The 26,855-nt window shown below is 48.6% G+C and overlaps 1 protein-coding gene across 2 annotated transcripts in view; it reads right to left on the bottom strand.

Moving 5' to 3' along the window:
* Positions 1-1,209: 1,209 nt before the first annotated feature.
* SDHA (succinate dehydrogenase complex flavoprotein subunit A) overlaps positions 1,210-26,855 on the bottom strand; it is a 35,021-nt gene continuing 9,375 nt past the window's right edge. The window contains exons 2-15 of one of the 2 annotated variants that reach the window (XM_082724609.1): positions 23,166-23,255; positions 21,632-21,793; positions 19,608-19,751; positions 19,162-19,326; positions 18,127-18,275; positions 17,353-17,477; positions 15,374-15,542; positions 14,412-14,607; positions 13,478-13,649; positions 10,262-10,380; positions 5,398-5,509; positions 5,096-5,226; positions 2,846-2,959; positions 1,210-1,554 (exon numbers count right to left, since the gene is read on the bottom strand). In XM_082724609.1, coding sequence (XP_082580735.1) covers positions 1,468-1,554; positions 2,846-2,959; positions 5,096-5,226; positions 5,398-5,509; positions 10,262-10,380; positions 13,478-13,649; positions 14,412-14,607; positions 15,374-15,542; positions 17,353-17,477; positions 18,127-18,275; positions 19,162-19,326; positions 19,608-19,751; positions 21,632-21,793; positions 23,166-23,255 — 1,935 coding nt within the window. In that variant the 3' untranslated portion in view covers positions 1,210-1,467. The remainder of the gene's footprint in view (positions 1,555-2,845; positions 2,960-5,095; positions 5,227-5,397; positions 5,510-10,261; positions 10,381-13,477; positions 13,650-14,411; positions 14,608-15,373; positions 15,543-17,352; positions 17,478-18,126; positions 18,276-19,161; positions 19,327-19,607; positions 19,752-21,631; positions 21,794-23,165; positions 23,256-26,855) is intronic. The other variant, XM_082724610.1, reaches the window with a different exon arrangement.

The following is a 26,855-nucleotide window of genomic DNA, read 5'->3' on the forward strand; positions in this document are numbered from 1 at the left end:
GGGATTACCAAGGGGCAAGAAGAAACCTGGGCTGGTGAACGTTTATTGACTTCTGCCAATCATACCTCAAAAGAACTGTTAAAAATGCTAACCCCCCCAGGGTGCCTGGGTGGCTCAGTGGGTTAAAGCCTCTGCCTTCGGCTTAGATCATGATCTCAGGGTCCTGGGATCGAGCCCCGCATCAGGCTCTTTGCTCAGCAGGGAGCCTGCTTCCGGGTCTCTCTGTCTACTTGTGATTCCTCTCTCTCCGTCAAATAATAATAATAATTATTAATAATCAGTAAATAAATAAAAACGCTAACCCCCACCAAAGAAAGAAAGAAAAAGAAAAATGCTATATTTAAGGTAAAACTTCTCATTATATGATTGCCAAACATCTCCAAACACTTGCTATCATTCTTTTTTTGCAAAGCTATAGGGACTCTTTTCACAGAGAATTTGGGGAAGAGAATCTGAGATCATCTAAAAGAACATGTGCATTTACCCTTGGACCCAGAATTCTACTTCTAGGATTCCACCTCAAAGAAAAGAACTTCACACATGAAGCTACTCACGGTGGCACCCGTGATACTGGAAAGAACACAGACGTCTACCACTGGAGGGTAAGGTACATTCATGCAGCCGAAAGAAGGAAGACTCGCTGATGACAAGAATGATCTCCAGATATGCAGACAAGGTGTGCACAATAATGCAAATACAGGGTTGCTTTCTTTTTCTCTTAAAACACTAAGAAGAGAACTGAAGTGGCTGCTGTGGGGGAGACAGGGAGAGGATTTGGGGACAACTGAGGTCAGCTCTGAAAACGCGAATGTTTTACGGAATTCCCAGACAATCCGTACAACTGAGAATCAGTGAAATCAATGACGCTGACTGTCTTGGCCCGATCGTAAGGAAGCCGGCCCCGCACAAGCACGAAGGAGCAAAGGACCCTGACCGGCACCTGAAAGCAAGCCAGGCAGGAAGAAGCCCACTGACTTCTGTTTCCTTTAGTATCTGGCTACTGAATACCTCAGGACACATGGCCACCCATTAAAGAATTTGCTTACGAAGAACAAGAAGGAAATGAAATGTTTGTTTTCTTCATGTGCTGTCAACACCAAAATTCATTTTTACTTAATATATATAAGATTTCTGGATTTCGGTATTTTAGGTCAACAAACATGCCTCAAATTAAACAGTATAAGCTTTAAATGGACGTGGAGATAGAAGTTTGCAATTTATTTATGATTTATTGAAGAATCAGGCCCAGTTTTATTATTTCACAAGAATGAAGCAAAGGAGAAAGGCAGGCTTCACTCACACTTCTGGCTGCTGATTCCCGGAAAGTTTCCGGCCACCGGGGAGATGATCCCTAGTCCAACGGCATTCCTTACTCGCTTGAGTACGGATTTTAAAAAGGTGATCAGGAAATGAGGACAGGCCCGAGCTATTATACATAATTACAAAAGCTGGTCAACTCTGGTCTCGTCAGTAGGAGCGAATGGCTGGAGGGACCGTGGCACAGTCAGCCTCGTTTAAAGTTCTGTCGATCACTGGTCTGTATTCCAATGAAACCTTAAAAAGAAGAATCGACAATAAAACAAAAACCATACAAATAGCATTCTCTTGTGCCTTTTTTGAAAAATCAGCTATAAAAGTTATTTGCAGACATATTTCAGGAACTTAAAAACACAAGGACTCACTGGAGTATTTTTCAGTAACAAAGTAAAAAATGATCTAAATGCACAACAGGGGACCAGCCCCATAACTTATGGTAAATCCATGTAATGAGCAATTAAAACAAATGTATTAAATTCTTGATGCTTTACACAAATGGACAAGAAGTGAAACCCTGCTTACAACTATCATTCTTTAATTATGTTTAAACTATGTATTTACAAATCGTTTTTCCTACTTGTATTTATATACATACACGTAAGGAAACGCGTACGCACATACATGCAAAACCTGCAGGAAATATTTCAGAACGGCAGTGAAGGCTACCTCTGACTGGGCAGCTTACAAAAATTAATTCTATTTTTGTACTTTCTATACTTCCTTTGGTAACTGTGAAAAGCCTTGAACATTACTAAAAACAGGACTGTCCCGAGAGGGAAGTCTGATTTCTTTCTCTAACACTGTCAGAAAAGAGCCTTCATGCAAAGTTAAGGAAGTCACTGCCTACCTGAAAACAACGGACACCTGAGGCTCTCCGTATTAAGTGATGGCAAGAGAGCACAACATTGTTTCTGCAGACTCACATAAACGATCAAGACTATCCCTTCCAAGTCGGAAGGGCACGAAGGTAAACACTTTATGTCTTATTTCTGATTCTTAATGCCCAGCAGAAATGCCAAATGGGTGAACTATGCTTTGCTGCAGTAAGACTAGGAGCCTCCACTGTACTGACACTGGCTGTTCCTAGGACTCTGCCCACCTCACCCCCTCTTCTGCCTGCTCTGCGCCCAGGCCAATGCTACCGGCTGCACAGAATACCCCCGGGCGACCGGAGGCTGCTCCCAGGTGGTCCGGCCAATGGGAAAAAAGGAGTCTTTTCCTGTCCCACTCCTATCCCCTGTCCTCACTCAAGGGGCTCCAGAATCATCATCACTTCCCTTCACACCAAGGCTTGGGTGCTCACTCCCTGCTGGGGGCTAAAGCTGTGGAAGGCCAGCCCTTAAACCACCCCTACACCGGATTCTGTTTCCAGGCAGAAGCCCGAGTGTCCTTTCCAGGAGTGTCTCAATTCTGTCACTCGTCAACTAAAACCCCATTGGTTCTCCCAGCCCATCGTATGCTGAACTGCAGCACGTGTGGGACTGCACACGATCAGTGCACACGTGAGCACAACACGCCCCCCTCATACCTTCCCAGTCTTGACATCAACGTAGGAAAGGGTGTGCTTCCTCCAGTGCGCCTCAAACGGCTTCTTCTGCTGCCCCTGGATGGGCTTGGAGTAGTCATACTCGTCAATCCGCTCCTGAGGCCCAAGAAAGGAACTTGATTTCAGCAAACGCCCGTAACAATTACACTTCAAATTTCTTAGTTCTCTAACAGGGCAATATAAGTGGAAACCAGGGCAAACTCATTAAAATGATACACGGGAGACTGGTCTGATATGAATCCCCCTAGATCCCACTCAACAAGGAGGTATCCACTGTCCCAAGCAGACCTGGGTCACAGAGAGCAGGACATCCCCAGCCCATCTTTCAACCCATGCCCCTTCCCTTCTACGATTCCTAGTGAAAACCCATTTTGCGTGTACCTGACCGAGAAGAACACAGAGTATGAAAGAAGTGCAATTAAGTCCCAACTCCAAGTGGGACGGAGAGAGACGACTGTCACACGTTTGCCGGCGGCCAGCCTCCCGGAGCACCCGTCTATCCCGCAGCGTGCGGGCAAACCGTTCGCTCACCCCAGTGCCTCCTCAGCACAAATTAGCCTGACGTTTCATGCAATTAAAAGTTCACCAAATACTTTGTTTTTTTGCTCATATACAATTTCTTCTTTTAGCTTTTTTCATTTAAATGTTTCACTTTAAGCAATTACATTAAAATTTTATTCAAAAACTCTTAAAAAGAAGCTGAATACTATTAAGGGATAGCCTACACATGGTAATGGAGAAGACATACAAGAGCTGCTTTAAATAAAAACCAGGGGCACCGCTGACCCAGCCAATGGAGCACGGGTTGTGAGTTTCAGCGCCGTGCTGGGGTACAGATTACTTAAAAGTAAGATTTAGAAATTGTACCGAACTGAGGGCTGACAGGGGAGGTGGGTGGGGGATGGGGATCAGGAGGACGTCTGCTGTGATGAGCCCTGAGTGTGGTATAGAAGTGAGGAGTCAGTGAGTTCTAATCCAGAAACCAACACCGCACGTGTGTCAACTACCTAAAATTCAAATTTAAAAAAAGTCAAGAGAATAAAAATTAAAACACAGAAGTGTACCAAAAGCAGCTTTCTATAAAAATAAACGAATGAATAAAACACAAACCCGGGAGCAAGCGGGGCTGCAGCACCCTCCCTTCTTTCTAAACACACAGCAGGGGTGAGTTCTCCGGGGCCAGCAGCCTCCACCTGCCCGACTGCTGTGACTGAACAGAAACTCGTTCACCGCGGCCACACGAACTGCCAACAGACCCACAGCTGGGGAGGCGTCTACTTCTCAGTACAGGTGACGAATGTGCCTAATCAGGCTGAATCTAATCCAGCTGCAGTGGCTGGCAGGTAAATTAGTAAAATTTCACAGTGACTCAGAATGTCAGCCTCTTGCTGGGGCCAATCTTCCCACTCGCCTGTGCCCAGCTGACTGGTGTGGCTGCTCCCAGCTCCACCACACTGTCCCGGACCAAAGCCTATCTGTCTGGAAGGCGGTGTCTGCCCTCAAATGCCCATGTCCTCAATGTTTTCCCATCATATGCTGAGCGCTCTGTCTGGAAGAATCTGAACTGCACTCTGCATAAAGATCAGGTCATTCAGGGGCATCTGGGTGTCTCAGCTGGTTAAGCATCCCCCTCTGGCTCAGGTCATGGTCTCAACGCTCCGAGTCTCCGGGCTCCAGCCCCGCACCGGGCTCCAGCCCCGCACCGGGCTCCAGCCCCGCACCGGGCTCCAGCCCCGCACCGGGCTCCAGCCCCGCCTCGGGCTCCCTGCTTGGCAAGGAGTCTGCTTCTCTCTCTCACTCTTCCCCTCACCCCCCGCCCGCCTGCTTCTGTTCGTGCGTGTGCACTCTCTCTCCAATAAATAAAATCCAAAAAAAAAAAAGAAAAAGAAATCAGACCAAGATGAGGTCAGGCCTCAGTCATTTACTCATTGTTAACATTTTCTGGCCGCAGTACACAGACTGCAGGCTAATCTCGGACCTAGGAAAAGTCGGGTAGGCTCCCAGCAACGCCACTGCCAGGAGCAGAGGCCGATCTGAGGCAAGAAAAAGTCATGCTGGTACCAGACACAGTGACACTGAAGTATGAGAGTTATCAGAGGGGCAAAAAAAGCATTTTTTCAATTTACTTTTGGGAACATGGAGTGAAATGTACAGAAGTGCACGGTGAGGGACTGAGCAGTGCCAGCGGACAAAGGACATGACGTGCCCCTGGGATGTGCTGTGAGGACCCACCTTGTAATCTTCCCGGGCGTGAGCGCCCCGCGACTCCTTGCGGGCCTCTGCTCCATAAATGGTCTGAAGCGCACAGAGCATCAGGTTCTGTAGCTCCAGGGTCTCCACCAGGTCGGTGTTCCAGACCATTCCTGGGGACACACAAGGCACCCACTAGAGACAGCATCCAGTCACATGTGTCCTCAGGGCTGCCGCTACGGGCTTGCCCGCATCCCCTCACACAGCAGGGACACACAGGACTCTGAGGCAGCCTCGCAGATACCCGCGCCCCAAGTACACCCAGGGCCCCACGAATGGCTCACCTCGGTCAAAGGTCTTCAGATGTTTCAGGTCTCCATAGAGCTGGCTGATCTTCTCACAGCCTTCCTGTAGCACACTTCCCACACGGAACACTGCAGCGTGATTCTGCATCGACTGTAACACAAAATATCATCTGTAAATCTTCAGTTGGTGTGCAGCCAGGTCTAAACCCTTCAGACTTTTTCTTGTGCGTTTCATTTTCACTTTTAAAGATTTTATTTTGAAATACTCTCTAAACCCAATGTGGGACTCAAACTCACAACCCCATATGCGTACATGCATACACAGCACATACACACCCATCTTAGTAACCATCAGACACCGCTTTTCTTGGCTATTGTAAACAACACTGAAATAGACATGGGGCACAGACATCTTCTGGAATCGTGTTTTCATTCCCTCTGAATACATACAGAGCTAGGATTGCTGGATCACACAGTTCTATTTTTAACTGGGGGGGGGGGCATCCACACTGCTCTCCACAGCGGCTGCACCAGCCTGCATTCCCACCAACAGCGCATGAGGGCTCCCCTCTCTCCGAATCCTCGCCAACATTCCTGTTTCTGGTCTTTCTGATACTAACCATTTCTGACAGGTGTGATGAAATGTGATTCTGATTAGCATTTCCCCCACGATGAGTGATGCTGAGCATCTTTTCATGTCTGTTTGCCAACTGCATGTTTTCTTTGGAAAACTGTCTGTTCCGATCCTCTGCCCATTTCTTAGGTTGTTTTTATTCTACCGTGTTTAGGAGTACTTTGTGTGTTTTGGGATAGGAGTCCCTTATCAGATACATGACTTGCAAGTATTTCCTCCCATTCTACAGGCTGCCTTTTCCTTTTGTTGGTCTCCTCTGCTGTGCTGAAGCTTAAGTCTGCTGTGGTCCCAACAGTTTATTTTTACTTTTCTTGCCTCTGCTCTTGATGTCAAATCCAAAAATTCACCACCAAGACCGCCATTCAGAAGCTTAATGCTTGTGTTTTCTTCTAGGAGTTTTATGGTCTCGGGTCTTACATTCAAGCCTTTAATCTTTAATCCATTTTGAGTCCTTTTTTTGCACGTGGCTGTTCAGTTTTTCCAGCACCATTAAAGAGACCGTTCTTTTCCCAGTGGATATTCTTGGCTCTTCTGTTGTAAATTATTAGCCATATACACTGGTTTATTAATGAGCCTGCTTCTATTCCATTGATCTACAGAGGTCTGTTTTTAGGCCAATACCTTACTGTTTTGATTACTATTCCTTTGTAACATAGTTTGAAATCCGGGAGAGATATGCCTCCAGCTTTTTTTTCTCTGATTGCTTTGGCTATTCAGGCTCTTTTGTGGCTCCATATACATTTTAGGTTTGTTCTATTTTTGTAAAAAATGCCATTGGAATTCTAATAAGACTGTACCAAGTCTGTGAACAGCTTTGGGTAATACGGAAATTTTATAATATTACTTCTTCCAGTCCATGAGACAGAAATCTTCCCACTTATTTATGTCCTCAACTATATTCATTAATACTTTATACAATTTTCAGTGTACAGATTTTTCCCCGTCCTTGGTCAAAATCATTCTTTCTGATGCAACTGTAAACAGAATTATTTCCTTAATTTCTCTTTCTGAATGTTCATTATTTGTTTAACAGAAACAACAGATTTTTATGTATTGATTTTGTATCTGTCAACTTTATTGAATTGACTTACTAGTTCTAAGTTTTTTGGTAGAGTCTGTGTCATGTGATCTGATATGCCTGTAAACAGGCACTTTTACTTCCTCCTTTCCATTTTAGATGCCTTGGTTTCTTTCCTGCCTGACTTCTCCAGCCAGGACTTCCAGGGCTGTGCTGAATCAAGTGGTGACAGTGAACCTCTCTGTCGTGTCTCCAGGATGAGAAAAGCTTTCGGCTTTTCACCCCTGAGTCTGACACTAGCTGTGGACTCGTCATACACGGCCTTTGCTACACTGGGGTACACTCCCTCTATACTTGCCTCATTGACAGTTTTATCATAAATTGAAGTTAAAATGCAGTTTTGATGAAAGCTTTTAAAAAATGCTTCTACGTTCCCATTAAGTATATGTCTTTAAATCCACATACATTAAAGCCGAACAGTTTGCATTTCGGGGAGGTAGTCTGTGGACTCGGCCAGGATCTGTGATCGCAAGCAGACGGACTTCGGAGGCACACGGCACTGAAGGGTGGCACAAAGGCATAAGGGCTCTACCTTCAAAGTCCCGAGGAGACACTATCTCCACTCTCGAGATCTGGTGGCAGCTGTTCTAGGAGCCAGCAGACGGCCCGTTGGAGACACAAACTAAGGAGTGCTGAGGCTGAGGTGGTCAGCAGAGAGCATGGGGTGGGCGGTCATGAAGAAGAGTGGGAAGTCAGAGCCTTGGGGATCCTCCTGCCCATCTTCTGGTTCATCTTGCAGAAAACCACTCATGTATCAAATTCTTGTATGGCTTTATGGCTTATGCTCTTAAGAAATATGACATGAAATAAACCTGACATTTATTTTTGGATCTACCCTTGTTTCCGATCACCTAATCAATGGCCTTTCATCACTCTTGAAAAACCCCTTTACCCCGTGCTCAATCACAGTGTGCCTGGGCCCACTTCTAGACTCCACTTTGTGCACTCACCTCTACCACAAGCTAATAAAGCTTGCTGATTTAGTTCTATTTAACAGGCATGTCATCTCTTTCTTTAGAATGACACATATTTTTATTTTTATTTTTATTTTTTTTTTAATTTTATTGAGAGACCAAGACCACAAGTGAGGGCGAAGAACCGCATACCTGCCGCGGGGCTCGATCCCAGGACCCTGAGGTTGTGACCCGAGCCCAAGTCAGATGCTTAACTCACTGAGCCCCTCAGAAGCCCCAGAACAATACATCATTTCAAAATTTTAACGCCCACCATCAAATGTCCTGGCTTCTCGGGACAAGCAAATGGAGAAAACTATCTTAGAATCTAGCAGGTGTTAGTTAAAACATTCTTTTATGTCCTTCAGTGCTCACATTTTCATCCTCTTCAGGGTTAGGACGTTGTAAACTTCTGGTTGTGCTGTGAACGGGGTAATTTTCAAGTGGATTATTGCAAGCATCCTTGAAAGCTACTGACATCTTAGTTCATTCTTGTTTTTACTAGTCTTTTTACTTATTGTCTTGAGATTTTTAGCTGTATCTGTAAATGACGATACTTTCATCTGCTCCTTTTCAATATACACCTTGCTTCTTTTCTCTTACTGTAATCAGCTGAACTCAGCAGAACAATCAGTCCTCCAACGCAAGTGTGCACTCCAAGGGAGGATTTTGTTCAGACAACTGGAGCCTGGCCCAGCAGGTAACAATTCCAAAGGTCCCTAACCCATGACGGCTTGACTTCCTGTTCCTCACCCTCACAGCGGTGCAGAAGCGGTCTGCATTCACAGAAACCGTAGTCTGGAGCCTCTTCTTTGCCCAGGCTAGCCACGTGCCTTCGGCGTCCCTGGGCACTGGCTGCAGCTGCAGCCCCCACTCGGCCCCATGACCCCGAGGGTGAACAACCGTCCACACACATACAGCCGTTTTTCCACTTTCAGTATTCAGTAAGTTACACGAGGCAGTCGACAACACTATGAAACAGGCTTTGTGGCAGATGAGTTTTCCCTACTGCCGGCTCACAACTGAGGTCGGTAAAGCAGAAGTTCAGTAAGTTAGAGGTGTTTTAAATGCATTTATGACTTAGAACCTTTTCAACTGTCACAGGCACGTAACACCATCGCAAGTCAAAGATCTGTATGTGTCTTATTTGGTGGGAATGCCCCCAGGACTTCCTATTTCAAAATACCTTATGAATTTACCACTTCCACCCCCAAGCAGAGGTTCCTAAGACCCAGGGCAATGGTTACATCTGCCGTAGCTGGCCTCCAACTCCTGGGTCAGTACCCTGTGGAAGTCCTGCACAGCACCTCTTGTCTGCTTTTCCTCAACATCCTTCTGTCCTTCACTGACGCCATCTGCCTCACCTTCCCTGGAAGCCTCCCTGGAGCCCAGCCTCCCCACACACAGAACCACAGTCCTATAAAAGTAGCAGTATGCAACATTTTTCTTTTGATAGTGACCCCAAAAGACCCCTCAGCATATGACTAAAAGCAAGGGGCTTCTTTTCAAAATGCACCTCCACAAAGAAACCCTTGAACATGATTTTAAGTGGACAGAGATCCCATTCATGGACCAGGAATCCCTGTATTTGAAGACTCTGGTGGACGTCTAGCAGTCTTATGGGCTGTGTTTATCTAACCCCACATTATCCAATGCAGCAGCCACAAGTAGTGCTTTAGGGTAAACTGAAGCTGAATAAAATTAGGATTCAGTTCTTTAGTCAGACAACAGGCTCCAAGGTCACAGGGGGAACCCAGAGAAGATCCCATCAGACTTGCTGATCTAGAAGGTAAATGCCCTGACGACCACCAGTGTGCAGATCAGATCACCGCCCCCCCAGCCTGAAGTCCGCTCTCCTCCTGCTGTTATTTAGCGGCTTCATGGGCCCAGTTCAGAGACTCTCGCAGAGCTGCTGGAGGCTGGGTGTGACGGGGCATTAACCTCTTGGCAATGAGACGTGTAGGGCTTTAAGGAGCTCCCAGCTGGGAACGGAGCTCCTCAGACCTTGCACTGCCCCTCCCCTTTAGGCTCTGACACATCCGACAGCAGAGAGGGTCTGAGGAGGGGACAGCCACATGCGAGCAGCTGGGGCGCACGACAGGACTGCGTCTCTGCCCTGCGCGGCTATCTCCAGCCTTCAGGGTGGAACGTGTCCCTTTGCTGTTGGCCCCAAGCCTGGCACAGGGCTGTGGGCACACAGTCTGCCCCTGGAGCGTGTGGAGTGTGTGTGGCACTCACCTTCTGCATGCTCAGCCGCAGTTCTGACGTTCTTATGCTTCCGTCAGCGAACCTCAGCTTGTCAAGATTCATGACAGACTCTTCCCCGGCATTGGGTTTGATCGGGGGAACTTTATCTCCTAAGGAACACAGACAAAATGCTAGAATTTAATGGAGTTTGGAAGATGTACACATAATCTGAGCTGATATTCCGCCTGGACCACCGGAGACCTAAGGCACCACATACTGACCTGGAGCCAAAGGGTAAACATAGAGTCAAAGCTCTGGCAAGGAGTAGGTATCCAGTAAGAAATCTCTGAACAAAACAGACACCATTCCTAAGTTTAAAAATTAGATTTACACATTATCACTCTATTGAATGGAAAACTGGCACCTTCACAATAGCAAGCACCTTCCGAAAATTCTGCCAACGTGCCCCACCCCCACCAATGACAGTCCTCACTCAGGGCTGAGGGCGGGCCTGGCCAGGCATGTTTAAAAAACTCTCCTGCTGGGACACCTGGGTGGCTCAGTTGGTTAAGCCGCTGCCTTCGGCTCAGGTCACGATCCCGGGGTCATGGGATCAAGTCCCACATCGGGCTCCTTGCTAGGCAGGGAGCCTGCTTCTCTCGCTGCCTCTGCCTGCCACTCTGTCTGCTTGTGTGTACTCTCTCTCTCTGACAAATAAATAAAATCTTAAAAAAAACCCAAAACAATTCTCCTGCTGATTCGGACCTTTGCATCTGCTTACCTAAACCTCACGATATGTTTCTCTGACTTTTCTAAAAAGATAAATGTTTTGAAAATGTAAAATATTTTAAAGATTTTTTTTTTTTCTTGACACAGAGAGAGAGAGTTCAAGTGGACAGAGAGGCAGGCAGAAGGAGAGAGAGAAGCAGGCTTCCCACCGAGCAGGGAGCCCTATGTGGGGCTCGATCTCAGGACCCTGGAATCATGCCCTGAGCTGAAGGCAGCCGCTCAACCGACTGAGCCACCCAGGTGCCCCCGAAAATTTAAAATATTTAAAAATTTTTAAAAGCTTTTTCTTCTTTAAATGACATTTGGAAATGTTATTTTCTTCAGTGGGTAATATGGGAGAGGGTATGAAATGAGGAAGCAAAGTCTGCGGGTGCAGCAGGGTTGCTCACAGCGACGCTCCGCAAGGGGCAGCAGTCTCTCGAGTGACCCGCCCCAGCTCTTCCAGGCCAACTGCGGTCTCCACTTTGGTTTGTAATGTTTTTTTTTAAAAAGGTGATCATCTGGGGCTCCAGGTGGCTCAGACAGTTAAGCACCTGACTCTTGGTCTCAGCTCAGGTCTGATCTCAGGGTTGTGAGTTCAAGCCCTGTGCTGGGTTCCACAGTGGCCATGGAGCCCACTTAAAAATAAATATATTAAAAAATTAAAATTAAAAAAAAAAATTGAAAAGTGATCATTTACCAAAGTTACTTTTCTCTAAGTGCACAATTCTACAAATTTCGACACAGGTATGGGTTCCCGTAACCATCACAATTCAGGTACCGAATAGGATACATAATTAGGGTACAGAATGTTTAAAATTCTCATGTTTGGGAGGATGTAGCAACGTTTTTCCTTCCCTTTCTGGTTTTAAAAGTTGTAAAGTATGGGGCGCCTGGCTGGCTCAGCTGCTGGGCGTCTGCCTTTGGCTCAGGTCGTGATCCCAGGATACTGGGAAGGAGCCCCGCGTCAGGCTCCCTGCTTAGCAAGAAGCCTGCTTCTCCCTCTCCCACTCCCCTGGTTGTGTTCTCTCTCTCCATGTCTGTCAAATAAATGAAATCTTAAAAAAAAAAAAAAAGTGTAATTAAGGTGCAGGATCATTTTTGGTGTGGTTTTGCGTATTTTGCCAAACAGAGCTGCGCAAGGCCCACCGGGATTAGAACGGCAGCCACTGAACCATCTTATTCCCAATTTTGTCTCTTCCATTATGTTACACAAGTATAACCTGATGTGTGCAGCCTCGTGAGCCCGCATCATATGACCCAATACGTCTGGGGTCCCTTTGTGCTACTGCACGGATGAGCACCGTACTCCATTTTTAATCACTAACTTAAAAAACTTTTTTTGAAGTGTGTATCGATCCTTCAGATATTAAAGTACAAGATATTTTAATAAAACTTCCTTTTTGTCATTTTCAAACAAAGGGAAGCTCAAACTTTCTGCTTTGCTCGGAGATCGGATTTCAGGCCTCACCGCTGCAGTGCAGTGGGCTGTGGATTCTCTACCAGACTACGGGATCTGACTCTTGCCTTTACAGCAAAGACAGGGACAGGGCCCCACCTCTGCCCATCAGCGACTTGGTCGGAAAGGGAGATGGCGTCTGAAAGTGTAACCGTCTGTCACACATACCTGCTAACTGCAGGCAGGAAGGCGAGTGTGGCCCGTGATGTTGGGGGCTGTGTTCAACTAGCAGGACAGTAAGACTTTCCCCAACTTGATTTCGTAAAGAGCTTTTGTTCCATAGAAACGGCAGAACTGAGACTGCACGGGCACCACCAGTGAAGCCTACTGGGCAGAGCAGAGCCCAGGGATCCCACCGTCCCACCCTCGGGAACAGTGTCTTCATGTCACCCGCAGTCCTGAGCGAACGGGCCACGGGAACCTGCACGGAGACCTCTGGGAGCTCACTGGGACAGCACATGTCCTGCCCCCCGCGGGACTCACGCTTTCAGCACGGGGCGCTATTCCCTCAGGTTATTAAGTGACCAGAGGAACACAGTCACGGACTGAAAACCGCTGTGACGCCACAGGGACACCTGTGCCCGATCCTTTGTGTGCATTACGTTGTGCTTTAACAGATCATTTACCTTTTTTTTCTTTTTTTTAGAAAAACCAAAGTTACTTTTCCGTAAGTACTGAGAACTTACATATAGTCACATGTACTGTCTGAAATATTTCCTTGCTAGTCGTGATTGGTAACAAGCAAGCAACATGTGGCACACTTCCTCTCGAAACAACTCCCTCACAGGGACTTTTCTAAAGAGAACATTAACGACCACAAAACAAGATCTGACCAAAACCAGGTTATCCTCTAAATTGTTAAGACACCCAGCCTGTGTCCAGTCTCGTCTGTCACAATATAAATCTCTGAATCACGGTCCCTTCACTTAAGGCAGAAAACCAGACCACCCCCCATGATCACTCCGCAGATTTCCAACAAATCAAGACACGGTAACCTATCACTTCCCGAAACAGCCGGAGTCCCTGAGGAAAACACGTACCGGGTCTGCAGGACTCTGCGATACTCAGGGCACACGCCCTGCCGAAGACAACCAGGTCCAAGAGTGAGTTCGCCCCGAGGCGGTTGGCACCGTGCACGGAGGCGCAGGCGGCCTCCCCACAGGCATACAGGCCGGGCACGATCTGATCCTGGCCGTTCACATGCCTGAGGACCTGTGGAAGGAAGACTTCAGGCTTCAGGAGCCCGGTCTGCACAGCCCTCCTTCCCAGGACGGGGGCGTCTGCCTGCAGGCCCGGAGGAGGGACAGCAGGTAAGGACCCGACCTGCTGTTGTCGACAGGGAGCCCCGAGTCTGCACCCGGACGCTCAGCCACCCCAGGCAGACTCAGGTCGAAGGACCCCCCTGGCAACACCTGTCACTTCACTCCCACATCTACTGCTCATTCCAAACCTCCTTCCCCACCCGACTACCCCCCCCCCAACCCACTCCAGCTCTGGATTCCAAGGAAGGGAAGGGAGTATGGCGCATGGCTTGTCTGCAAAGTGTGGAGGAGCGCCCCAGCCACCTCATCTGAGGAGAGGCAAAAAAAGGTCACAAACCAAAAAGCCCTGGGTGGTCTGCAAGCCACCACAAGTATGTGCTGTGAGGAGATATGATTTACAAGGTCCCAGTAAAAGTAACAGGAGGTCATCCGGGAAAATAAACTATAAACTGGGAAAAGCTGCAAATGATACTGTGTCCATAACCGTGTGCTCTGGAGGGGTCGCTGTCACCGGTGACTGCTGGGGGTCCTTGCAGAGCGAGGGTGAACGCTAGCGTGTGCCCGGGCCCTGCTCTGCCCTCCAGCGGCGACTGTGCTGAGGGAAACATCTGTGTTTCTGTGTTCTCTGGGTCCAGAGGGACAACTGTGAGGATGGGCCTGTCGTTCCTGCCCTGCTCCACCCCCCCCCGTGGAAGGGTCCCGGCTTGGTCACCTGCCCCTTGTAGTTGGTGGGAATGCCACCCATGTTATAATGCACAGTGGGAAGGACGGGGATCGGCTCCTTAGTGACATCCACGCCCGCGAAGATCATGGCCGTCTCCGAGATGCCGGGCAGACGTATGGCCAGCTGCTCCGGGGGCAGGTGATGCAGCTGCAGGTACACGTGGTCCTTCTCCGGGCCGCAGCCTCTGGCGGAGGAGGACGTCATGGGGGAGAGAGAAGAGAGGATGTGAGACCGCAAAGTCACTGAAGCACATCAGGTCGCACTTTTCTCAGGCTGTACGGAATGTCCCCTCACTTGTGGTCATCCATTCTTCACGTCTTTTCCGAGCACCTACCCTGGCCGGGGGGAACTCCACGTGCTGGGACACAGCCAGAACGTGGACAGACACTCGGCCCTCACCGGCTCACACTCCGGTCTTGGGAAGTCACAGTGTGTTTTCCTTGATAAATGAGTCCTTCTAATGCAAATACTGCAAATATAACGTGTCTAGAGGCCATAACCCCTGAACTTTGACAAGAAGCACCGCAGTAAGGCAGTGCGGACACTGAAGAGCCGACGCTCCCTCAGGGAACGCCACGGGCTCGTGCTCAGCAGGTCCCCGAGCCGCACCCGCGGCCCACATGCTAACTTCAGACTGCCAGCTTGTCTGTCTCTGTCACAACACTCACTCACACGCATACAGACGATGTTGCACAGACTTGAGATTTAGGTCAGACCAGCCCAACTCCCCAGAAGCTGGTCTCTAGGGCGACATGACAGTGACAGTCAGTCAGAGGGCAGCAGGCAGCTGCACGCAACCTACCCAGTTGGGAGGAGGTGCCGAAACTCATACACAGTCACACCAGCTCATGTTAAGATGCAGACACAAACAGCAGCCACCAAAAGAGAAAGCAGGGGTGTGCGTGTGCGTGTGCGTGCGCTCAGACACCTTTGCAGATAAGCACACAGACCTTCCTTCCCGAATTTCCAGGGTCATGGACCGAGATACAACGTCTCTGGACGCCAAATCCTTTGCCACCGGGGCATAGCGCTCCATGAACCTCTCGCCTTGACTGTTAATGAGAATGCCTCCCTCTCCACGACACCCTTCCGTAATGAGACAACCAGCGCCATAGATACCTGCAAAAAACCCAATTAATTAGCTCTAACCGAACAACTGCTAGGTCTAGATTTCAAACGCATTTTTTTTTCCCCAAGATATTTTTGGGGAAAGGAAAAGGGCACGCAAAGGGCATTGTGCCCTCAGGAGAGTAAGACAAAAGAAAGATTAGGAAGAGTAGATAAGATTCTAGTAGATACAGTAGATAAGATGAAGTCCCCATGAGGAAAAGCACAAAGCCGCACAACTGCTCTGCCAACTCAGAATTCCCGTGACAACTGCTGAAACTTTCAACACAAGCAAGCGCACGTTAAATTCATGTTTTCTGTTCTTTTTTTTTTTTTCTAAGATCTTATTTATTTACTTGACAGAGACGTACTAAGAGAGAAAACACCAACAGAGGGACTGGGAGAGGGAGAAGCAGGCTCCCCGAGCAGGGAGCCCGATGTGAGGCTCGATCCCAGGGCCCGGGAGCATGACCCAAGCAGAAGGCAGAGGCTGAACAACTGAGCCACCCAGGTGCCCCTGTTTTCATTTTAGAGCTTCTCCTTGTGCCACGGAATTGTGACAAGGTAGGACAAACCAGCTCGGAAAGTTCCTATCTAAAGTCACTGGTAACGGGGCGCTTCATGCTTACAAGTGGAATTCAGAATCTTCAGACATTTTTTGAGTTAAAAACAGTAATTAAAAAAACTACCTCAAGTGGCTCAGTTGGCTGACGTCTGAGTGTTGGTAGAGCCCCCACTCTTGCTCTGTGCGCTCATCGAGGAGAGGGCTTGAGAGTCTCCCTCCTCCTCAGCCCCTCCCCCCACTCGTGCACTCTGTCACCCTCAGATAAATAAATAAATCTTAAACAAAACAAAACAAAACAAAACCAAGCCTCAGAGGCTCAGCAAGTTAAGCCTCTGCCTTCAGCTCAGGTCAGGATCTCAGGGTTGGGATCGGGCCTGCCTCAGGCTCTCTGCCTGGCGGGGAGCCTGCTTCCCCCCTGCCTGCCTCTCTGCCTGCTTGTGATCTCTCTGTCAAATAAATAAATAAAATCTTTAAAATAAATAAATAAATAAATAAATATTTTTAAAAATTTTAAAAACAAAACTAAACTACCTGAAACATTTTATTTTTCATCCCTGCCAGGGATCGGAAAAAACAGAGCAAAGAGAAAAACACCAGATCAGGTTCTTTAGCAAGGTGGGGAGCTACATGTCGTGCCCCCTCAACTGACAGGCTAGAAAAGCAACAAGAAACCAAGTCCAGAATGAGACTCGTCTCTCTCAAGAGGCGGTCACTTCTGGGTAAGGGGCTCTCTCAAGCCTGCAGCCCCTGCACAGACCTCCCTTCTGAACCCCACATTCACACACTCAACTGTCTGAGGACCCGAGACGGCTCAGTCTGCCAGGACTGGGCAGTCTGTCCCCACCACCTCAGGGGTCCCGTCTGCCACAGCTCGTCCCGACTTGACACTCCTGCTGTGACAGCTGTTCTCCTACAACCCTGAAATCTGCCCACGCCACAACTCTGGTCACCAGCGTCCCCCCTGGCTATCAGGACACCCACTCAGTAAACACTGCCAAGGTCCTACTGTGTGCCAGGCACCTGCCCAGGCCTTTACGGCTTTAGGACTGAAGCAGGTACCATCAAGGCAAGAGTCAGAGTTAATCAAGCTGGTGCCCTAAACTGCCTTGGGGGAAGCAGGAAAAAACCTCCTTGAGCAAAGGACGAGCTGTGCTCTGGGAACCTGTCCACGCAGGGCACTGCAGAGGAGCAGCAAGAGGCGTGGGGGGCTCAGAAGACACGAAGCGCCTGGGCCGCACTGACGTGGCCCCGTCCTACCTGTGGGGTGGAACTGCACGAACTCCAAGTCCTGGCAGGGAAGGCCTGCCCTGGTGACCATGGCTGTGCCGTCACCGGTGCTGGTGTGGGCAGACGTGCAGCTGAAGTAGGTGCGGCCGTAGCCTCTGGGAAACAGACGGGCAGCAGAGAGAGAACTGTGATGCACAGGGAACCTTCGGGTCTGCCCTTCTCCCTTCTGATGGCGCCAGAGTGGCCCAGCAGCAGCTGCAGGTGCTGTGGTCTGTGCCCCGCTGGGCAACCGAGCGACAGGGAAGGCACTCTCATTTGTACCTCAGCGCTCTTTGGTGCCGAGCGACTTCCTGATAAGCACGTGCTACGTTAACACTAAAATGTTTAATGTCTACGGATCCACACTTTTAAAGGTTTAAAATAACAAACTGATGGTGTATGAAATGGAATTAACTTATTTTCCTCATGTGAACAAACTACCCCAGAAAATCAGTACAAACACAGCACCCACGAAAGAAAAAGTAGTTAGTCCAGAAGATGTCATGTGCCTCCCCGGACGGGTTTCTTCAAGGGTCCTCCCAGGTGTGAATGGAGGATACGTCCCTGCCCACCTGAGGCAGCTGCCGTGACTGTCCCCTTCAAAGATACAGACCGGAGGCTGGCGAAGCTTACTGTGCTGCTGGGTTAGGTCACTACCTGTGATACCGATGATTAAACCACTATTCCATAGTGCCTCCATCTTTATTTGAAGAAACTGAGACCCAACTTCCCTCCAGAGAAGTTAAATACAAGTCAGACTCCTACCCGGTAGCCACAACAGTGTTCTTGGCTCTTATGCGATGGATGGACCCATCTTCTATGCACAGCGCAATAACACCACGACATTCCCCATTCTCCATCAGGAGATCCAAGGCAAAGTACTCTACAAAATAGCTGGTATCATATCGCAGAGACTAAAAAACACGAGAGAAAAACAAGGTTCCCACAGTTTCAATTGCATTTACGCCGCTGACATTTCAGCAATACTGCTCACGTGAACAGGTCCGAGGCCCTGATCCGGTGTGTACCGAGTGGACAGCGTAAACTCTAGGAGAGCACCGGGTCGCGTCACATCAACCACAGCACGGATGCTGTTGTGTAACCACCCACAGGTAGCCTGCTCTCAGCTGTATGACCAGCACGTAAGGACACACGTGTCACGCACACCACAGACCACGCAGCTGCTCCGTGAGAGGGCCCTCACGAAACTGTCGGCTCCCCCGTGTGACCCACAATTCCGCCGGACGGGCAGATCTGGTCACACATCTGTCAGTGCGCTCCGCCAGAGAAGCCACTGCTGCCCTAACATTTGTGTCAATACTCTGTCCCCATCTGGAAGCAACACTTCAGAAAACGGATTCTTCTCAGTGTTCTGATACTTCAGAATGCTGATCATCTGGCTATGCCAAAGTAGGCCCCGATTATCCAGTAACTACGGCCCCCAAATCTTTGTCCAGTCTGAGAAGGTAAGTATGCAAACACCCAGTTCAGGAACTCAGAGGTGCTGAGGCAGAAAGTACTCACTTGCTTCCTACAGCTCAAGTGTGGCAGGCCGCAGGCCGCCAGTTCAAACCCAGCAGGTAACAATGAACAGTCCCGTTTTCTGAAGCAGAAACCTCATTAACCACCACACAATTACTACACACATGGGCCATGCTCCTCTGATGTTCAGGAAGTAACCCCGGGCCTGACACTCTGACAAACGACCTGTCCCCAGAGTGGCCTGTTTCCGGCTCATCCCCACACGCCCGGCCTAACTAGACTGTATCCCGTCAACCCGCGCACCCAAGGCAGCCTCACCCTCCCATACAACGTGTGCAGCAGGGAGTGGCCCGTGCGGTCAGCCACGCAGCAGCACCGGTGGGCCTGCCCGCCTTTCCCAAACTTGAGGCTCTGTCCGCCAAAAGCGCGCTGATAAATCCTCCCGTCTTCAGTTCTGCTAAACGGCATGCCGTAGTTCTCCAGCTGGAAAACATAAAACAGACACCTCGTACCTTGTAGGAATCAGGACCTTCACGGCTACTTTACACTGAACAATTGCAACATAAACCTGCCAACCCCCAACCAATACATTCTATGAAAGCTTCAACAGTTTGGAAAAGAGAAAAACTTCGTTATAAAATGAACTGAATGGTTGACGACAGGGAAGATTTCCCTAGTTCATCCACTCGTTACCCTTCTTTGGGCGGACCCCATCGGCCTCAAATTCTCTTCTGTATTAGGAACAGACCCCGTGAGGACACTACCTCTACCACAGAAGCAGGGGCCTGCTCTGTCATGTAGTGGATGGCGTCCTGGTCCCCCAGCCAGTCGGAGCCCTTCACAGTGTCATAGAAGTGCCACCTCCAGTTGTCCTCCTCCATGTTCCCCAGGGCAGCATTGATCCCTCCCTGCAAACAGAGAGCACTCTTACAAGCTACAAGAAGGAGCGCCGGTGGCATTTTCCAGGCTCGTCCTTTGCCTCCTGCTCCAGATCTGGGTTCAGAGAAAGCCACCCGCTTTGGCTTAACAGCCTGTAAGGGTCCTGAGTGCAGTCCGGTCACAGGACCTCCCTCCGCCTCAGTCTCCTCACTTACAGGCTGTGTGGAGGGTCAAGTGAGGCTCCGTGTGCGACTCACCACTTCCCAACCTGGCACACAGAAGGTACTCAACGAATCTATCTGGGGTAATTTTATGACGAAATGTTCGCAGTGGTGTTGATGGGCGTACGGTAAAGGAGTGTTTACCGTCAGGTCCGAGTCCGAGAAAACGGCAGCGCAGCACAAACCTCACGCTTGCACTTTCCCTCTCCAACTGGAAACTGCAGTACCCCTCTCTTTCACAACAAAGACACAAAGAACCTCCCCCTGTTTCCCAACTGTTCCTCAGTCCAGGCTTCTGAGTCAAGCAACCCATGCTTGAACCCTTTCCCCACTTGGCGCTACTGGGCCTTGATTTCCCATTACGTTTAGTTCCCAGGAAAACAGTCCCGAGCACAGACCCAGAAATCCTGTAAGACATGCCGCACAAGTTACTCCATTACTTCCTCCTCCTCCTCCACCCCCTTCAATAACGGTTAGAAATGTGAAGTACCAGAGTAGCAGAACGGAGAAAACCTAGTTCAAAATAACACAGAAGTACTCGGCCCGGTGCACGCACAGAGGCTGTCATTTTACGGCTACTACGAGGAACAATCAGGGCCACAGACAGCTAGTCTTCCTGGAATCCCAGCTGCACAATTTTGTTTTCTTAACGTGGGGCTCAAAGTCTCAAGTCCAGCACCAGGAGCTGTGCACTCCGGCCAAAGCCACCCAGGCGCCCTGCGGGAGTGCACTCCAGACTCTCCAGGCCACCGACCTCACTCTAACCCCAGTTACACCTACTTTCTCCAGAACCACTATCCAAGGTATCCGCTTCTTACTCTTTTTATTATATTAATATTGCATTATCAGAACCCCCTATTATTTTGCATTATTTATGTTTACATCCATTTTTCCCTTTTAGGTAATATATTCTCCAAAGCTGTATGTTATTTATTTTTCAGTTTATAAAACATCACTTCAGGACAAAGTTACTTGAGCAGTTAAGGGCCTGAAGAATGTTGCTGGACACTGGATACAGGCTACAACAGTACTTAGGGCAGCTTTTATTGGCTCCTGGGAAGTCACTATATACTCTGCTATCTCTATAAGGAAATGTGTTTCAAATACTGGAAAAAACAGTCCAGTATGATTTTGGAACACTCAACTGGGATACTACCCAGTGTGCCAAGAAAGAAAATGAAATTACACAATCAATGTGTAACAGTTCACCTTGCTTTTATCCTCCGCCCTAAATTCCGAGCATTTAAAGGCCAATGCTCTTCCGCCCTACGCATCTGTGCCATCCCCAGAGCTCCTCACCATCGTATTTAACGGGGCCTGCACCAAGGCTGCGGCAATAAACACAAGACTCAGGGCCAACGGCAGCAAGACTGGAGACGAGCTCATTTCAGATGGAGAGTGCAGTGAAGACAAACCGTGATGTGGGGAGGGGTCCAGGCGGGTGCTCGAAGGAGACCTGAGTGTAACTGGAGCAGGAAAGAGTGCAAGAGGCCCCAGAAGCAGCTCCGGCCAGAGGTGAAGGCAGTGTGAGCAGTGTGAGCACAGACCCTCGGAGGTGAGTGAGCCAGATGGGTGCAGGGAGCAGGGAGAGACCAACGGGGCCGGAGCGTGGCAGGAAGGAGGGCTGTGGCCGGAGACTGTGCTTGGCTGTGGGTGCCCCAACCGTGAATGGAACCCCCTCCTCTTACCTGGGCTGCCACGGTGTGTGATCTAGTAGGAAAAAGCTTTGTGACGCAGGCCGTGTTAAACCCAGCCTCGGAAAGGCCAAACGCAGCTCGCAAGCCTGCCCCTCCAGCACCAACCACCACTGCATCAAATTCATGGTCCACCACTGGATACTGCGTAGAAATCTGGGAAGGAACAATTCACCTATCAACCAAGGACCATGGGTGCAGCACAAGAGCTTGGAGAAAACAGAACGAGCAATGAGAACAGCTTCGGCGAAGAGGGACCTCCACCCTGTGGGGCCGGACAGAGTGTGTGACGGGAGCGGCCCAAGCAACAGGGCCGACACACAGAGTTGCCAAAAGGACAGCGCTCATCCCAGCTCCCGGGAAGCTTAGAGGGACAGCCTCAGGGCGCCTGGCGGCTCAGTGGGTTCAAGCCTCTGCTTTCTGCTCAGGTCATGATCTCAGGGTCCTGGGATCGAGCCTCGAATTGGGCTCTCTGCTCAGCGGGGAGCCTGCTTCCCCCTCTCTCTGCCTGCCTCTCGGCCTACTTGAGATCTCTGTCAAATAAACAAATAAAATTAAAAAAAAAAAAAAAAAAAGGGACAGCCTCAGCAAGGAACTGTAGATACAAAGAACACCACAAATCAAAGTATTAGTTCTAAATATGGCTTTTCTTTTCTTTTTTTTTTAAATATTTACTTATTTATTTGACAAACAGATCACAAGCAGGCAGAGAGGCAGGCAGAGGGAGGGAAGAAGGCTCCCCACTGAGCAGAGAGCCCGATGTGGGACTCGATCCCAGGACCCCGAGATCATGACCTGAGCCGAAGGCAGAGGCCTAACCCACTGAGCCACCCAGGCGCCCCTAAATATGGCTTTTCTATTCAATTATCTTTTCATGTTTGTAGCAAGATATACACACGTATGTTTATGTGACTCTAAGCTCACAGTGCAGTGTAGACCATGATTTCCCACCTGCAATCAGCAAGATTCCCGTGAGAATGTGAATATGGTGTTTCCCTTAGGTAAGCACACTTCCAGTCCATCTGCGCAACTGCCTCAGCACTGCGGACCAGAACCCTGTCTCAGGACCATGCTTGTGCTTGCTTGAGAAGGTGCCCACTAGCAGTCAGTAACTACTGGGAGCTAATGAGAAAAGACCTGTGAACAAAATGTGTCCTCAGCAGAGAACGAACAGGACCAGTAAACTCAAAGAGGCTGCATGCAAGTGGCTTCACGGTCCTGTGTCAACTGTCACAGTAAAAAGGGCTCATCTATTATTTGTATTTTATTACTCTGCTGCTGTGACTTAAGTTTTACTCTGGCTTACAGATGCCTATGAGCATCTATAGCAGAAAGTGTCGGGGACTGTTCCTACATCTGTACCACAACTAGGTACTGTACACTAACAATAATTTGAGCACCACTGCAATGAGAATATTTTCCTTTAAACAGAACTGTGTATTATTTCAATATACTGAAAACTGGTACAGATCGTCACTGTTCCAAACCAAGGATGTCATTTTTAAGGGAACAAAAGTTGTAAACTTACTGAATCGGAAACCTTAGCAGAAGACCTTTTATTCCCGTCAACAGTGAAGTGAAAACCGCGGGTGTCCGTCCGCCATGTCGCCGGCCACTGCTGAGACACAGATGGAGAGCATTCAGGGTCTTCAACAAGAAGGATCAGCCATCAAAATCTCCCCTGAAGTCATTAACTCTTTCAGCACCCAGGTGCTCCCTCTTCACCGAGACAGCTTAGCTGGGGTCCTCTACTTAATTAACGCTGATGGGTAAGGAAGGACTAAGGACCCAGGGCAGGCCTACCTAACTGGCACGGACTTGGCACCCCAGGAAAAGCCCTCCTAAATGAAGTTTGTTTCCAAAGAGGACACTCACAGACTCAGAGAGGAAAAGGAACAACTTCACGTTAATTTCTTAATTTAGGGTTCTCACAGAGAATGGGAAAGGTATCTATTTTTGCTCAAGTGGCAGTTTGCAAACAGTGAAGCACTTTTACTAGATGCATCGGTGACTCTCTTCACCCGAGAGCACTGCACAGCTGCAAGGCCACGCAGCTCACCGGCACAGGCGCTGGACAGCTGTGGGAAGCGCCTTTTCTAGAAGACGATGTCCGGTTGTGCGACACCTGGGCACCAGTGGGATCAGCCCTTCACTGTTAACGCCAGGACCCCACGCCTAGAGACGCTCACAGTCTTGCTTCCCCACTCACCACACCCGTGCTGGGCTCGAGGGACGTCCCCTCCTGTCTGTCCCAACTCCATGGTGGTATCCCTCTGTCTTCGACACGTGTCTCTGGCCTTTCCCTGGGTAAACCCTACAACTCTCCAAGTTTGGGCTTAAAGCCCCACCCTATAAACACTCACTCAAGAAAAGTGGTATGAATGAAATCAAAACCCAGCACGAGGCCCTGTTCCACATACATGAACCAATTTATGAGTCATAATGAAAGACCCCTCCCCTGGAAGATAGATAGGATAACTAACCGCTTGTTTGCTTTTCTGTGAACCGCTGGCTTTTAGGCGTAGATTGGGTTATTAATTGCGTGATTAATTGCTCTTTTGCCCTTCTGTAACTGTTTGGCTTATAGAAATAATAGAAGACGCCATGATGGCATTCCTACCTTCCCCCTTCTTGTTCCCCCTCCCTGCCTCTCTCCTCCCGCGCACAGGCCCTCAGAACCAATCAGCTTGTTCCCCCTTCCCGCCTCTCTCTTCCGCGCGAGTGGGTCCCCAAAGCCAATCAGCAAACTCCACGAATGCCTTTTTCAAAAGTTCAAACTGTCCACCAACCAGTTGCGTCCCACCCAAAACTTGTTTGTACCTGTCTATAAAAATCCTGCACCACCCCAGCCAGGTGTGCTCAGCTAGCAGGAGCTGCTGACCACCCGCAGGCGCGCGCTGACCACCCGCAGGCGCCTGCGTAACAATAAAGAACCTCTTGCTGATTGCATCCAGTGGCAGTGTTGGATTCTTGGGTAAGGGGATCCGCGGGTCTTTCATTTGGAGGTTCCACCGAGATCATCGGACTCCTGCCCAAGGATCCAACCGACTCCCACTGGGAGGTAAGCTGGCCAGCATTTAAATTTTAATAACTATGTGTTTTTTGTCTCCTGTCTCGTGCTCTTGTTTGTCTCTCGTCTTGTGAGGCCTCTGTTCTGCCTGTTCTGCGGGTAGCAGAATAGGACTGTACAACAGCGCGCGTTGTTGCTCTGTATTCTGTAGGCAGCTTGAGAAGGAGTTGACGAACTCGGACTTCTCCCCTGCCACCCTGGGGGACGCCCCAGGGATCTGTCCGCCGCAGAGGAGCCTTTTGGTTCCCCTGGGCTGGTTCTGTCCGCCACAGAGGAGCCTTTTGGTTCCCCTGGGCTGGTTCTGTCCGCCACAGAGGAGCCTTTTGGTTCCCCTGGGCTGGTTCTGTCCGCCGCAGAGGAGCCTTTTGGTTCCCCTGGGCTGGTTCTGTCCGCCGCAGAGGAGCCTTTTGGTTCCCCTGGGCTGGTTCTGTCCGCCACAGAGGAGACCTCGTGGTTCCCCTGGGCCGGTTGAATTTGTAATTGTTTTGTGTGTCTTGCTTATTGTCCTTGGTGTTTTCTTTGACTCCGAATGGAGGCCAACAATGTATGTCTTCATGCATGTCTCCATGTTATGTCTTTAAATGTGGATATATGTTCCTTGTACTGGTCATGAAGGTTACATTCTGTTTAAGGGGACTCTGGCTTTATTTCTCTCTGTTTCTCCTAATAGATGTGGGGGGCTTCTCCCTCACTCACTTCCCATGTAAATGGCTATTACTGGAGCCAACTGGGGTTGGTCTAACTCGAGACAGAGACTATAAGGAATATTCCCAAGCAGCTGCCGAAACTCTTTTTGTTTCGGGGAAGTTTCCTTGTGTTCTCTGGCCTGACTTGGACTGCCTAACCCCTCCCCCCTTGCTGGTGGGAAAGCATGGCCTCTGCTCCTCTGTTGGGGCTTATGAGCTCTGAAACCGGGAATCTTTTCTCTGCCTCCTGGCAGCACTTTGTTTCCTCTGTTTTCCCCTTCTCTTTCTGTACCGTACCAACGTGTGTGCAGCCTGCATGACTGGCCTCTAGATCATGCACCACGGCTCCTTCTCTTTTCACTGTCAAGGAGCAAGAAGAGCCCCCCCCTGGACCTAACACCCCCACTCCAGATCTTCCCACGCATGTCTCAGGTAAACATTCAAAGTGGAGTGGGCCCAGGTGGAACGTAAATCACTATTGGAACTAAGTTAAGTTTGTTGGTTTAATTAAGACCTGTCTTTTAAGTTAGCAGTAAATGTGAAACTTCAAAATTTACTGAAGGTCAAATAAGCTCAGGTTATTTATTAAAATTTGTTAGCAAAGAAATGACTAAACTGATGGTTAATTGTCTATCTCAAAGTTCTAATGGGTAATTGCTGAAGTAGCTTTCAAAGTCTTTGGTAACCTGAAAGTTTTAAAGTTTTGCTTGAAGGGAAACAAATGGAATTAAATTGTGGACATCTAGGTCTTAACCAAACAGGATAAAATGCTAAGTCATAAATTACTGGATGTAGGTTTGTGCTTTTGACTTCTTACTGCAAAGAAACTAAGAGTATTTAAATCTGCTGGTAAACTTGTTTTCCACTTAACTGATTCATAAATTTGCCACCTGAAGAATTCTGTTGTAACAGTTCACAATTGGTTAATAACTAAAGGTGTTTCTAAGAATACAAAGTTCTGCTTAGTGTAACTAAGATTCATGGAAATAAAAGGAAACTCTGTATGTAGGAAAATAGGAGATATGTAGGAAAGATTTAAGGAATGGGAATACATTTTGTTGAAGGTAAAGAAAGATAATTTTGTCCTAAATGAAATGGTTGTTTAGAAGGAAGTGGCTTGGGACAAAACCTGAATGCAAAGGAAAGTTGTAGAAGGTTTGTGAAGGGAAATCTTCAGAAAAGGAATTTTATCTATGGTCAAGAATGGATTAAGATTGAAATGAATGGGTTTTAAAGGTACATTGGTACAAGACTGAAATTCTCTGTTCAAAAGGACAATGTTTTCTTAGATCAATCTATCTGCTGTTAAGAAAATGTAAATGGTTTTTTCTTTGCCTGCCCAGAAAAACGAGTTTCTATGTTCAGTTTTATCAGGTGTTTAACATCCCTAATTATATTTAGGCATGTGCTTTAAAACTTTCTAAGATTTTAGCAAATGTTGACAAGATTTAAATCGTAAATC

This window comes from Mustela nivalis, assembly GCF_964662115.1.
Source record: "Mustela nivalis genome assembly, chromosome: 3".
NCBI classification, from domain to species: domain Eukaryota; kingdom Metazoa; phylum Chordata; class Mammalia; order Carnivora; family Mustelidae; genus Mustela; species Mustela nivalis.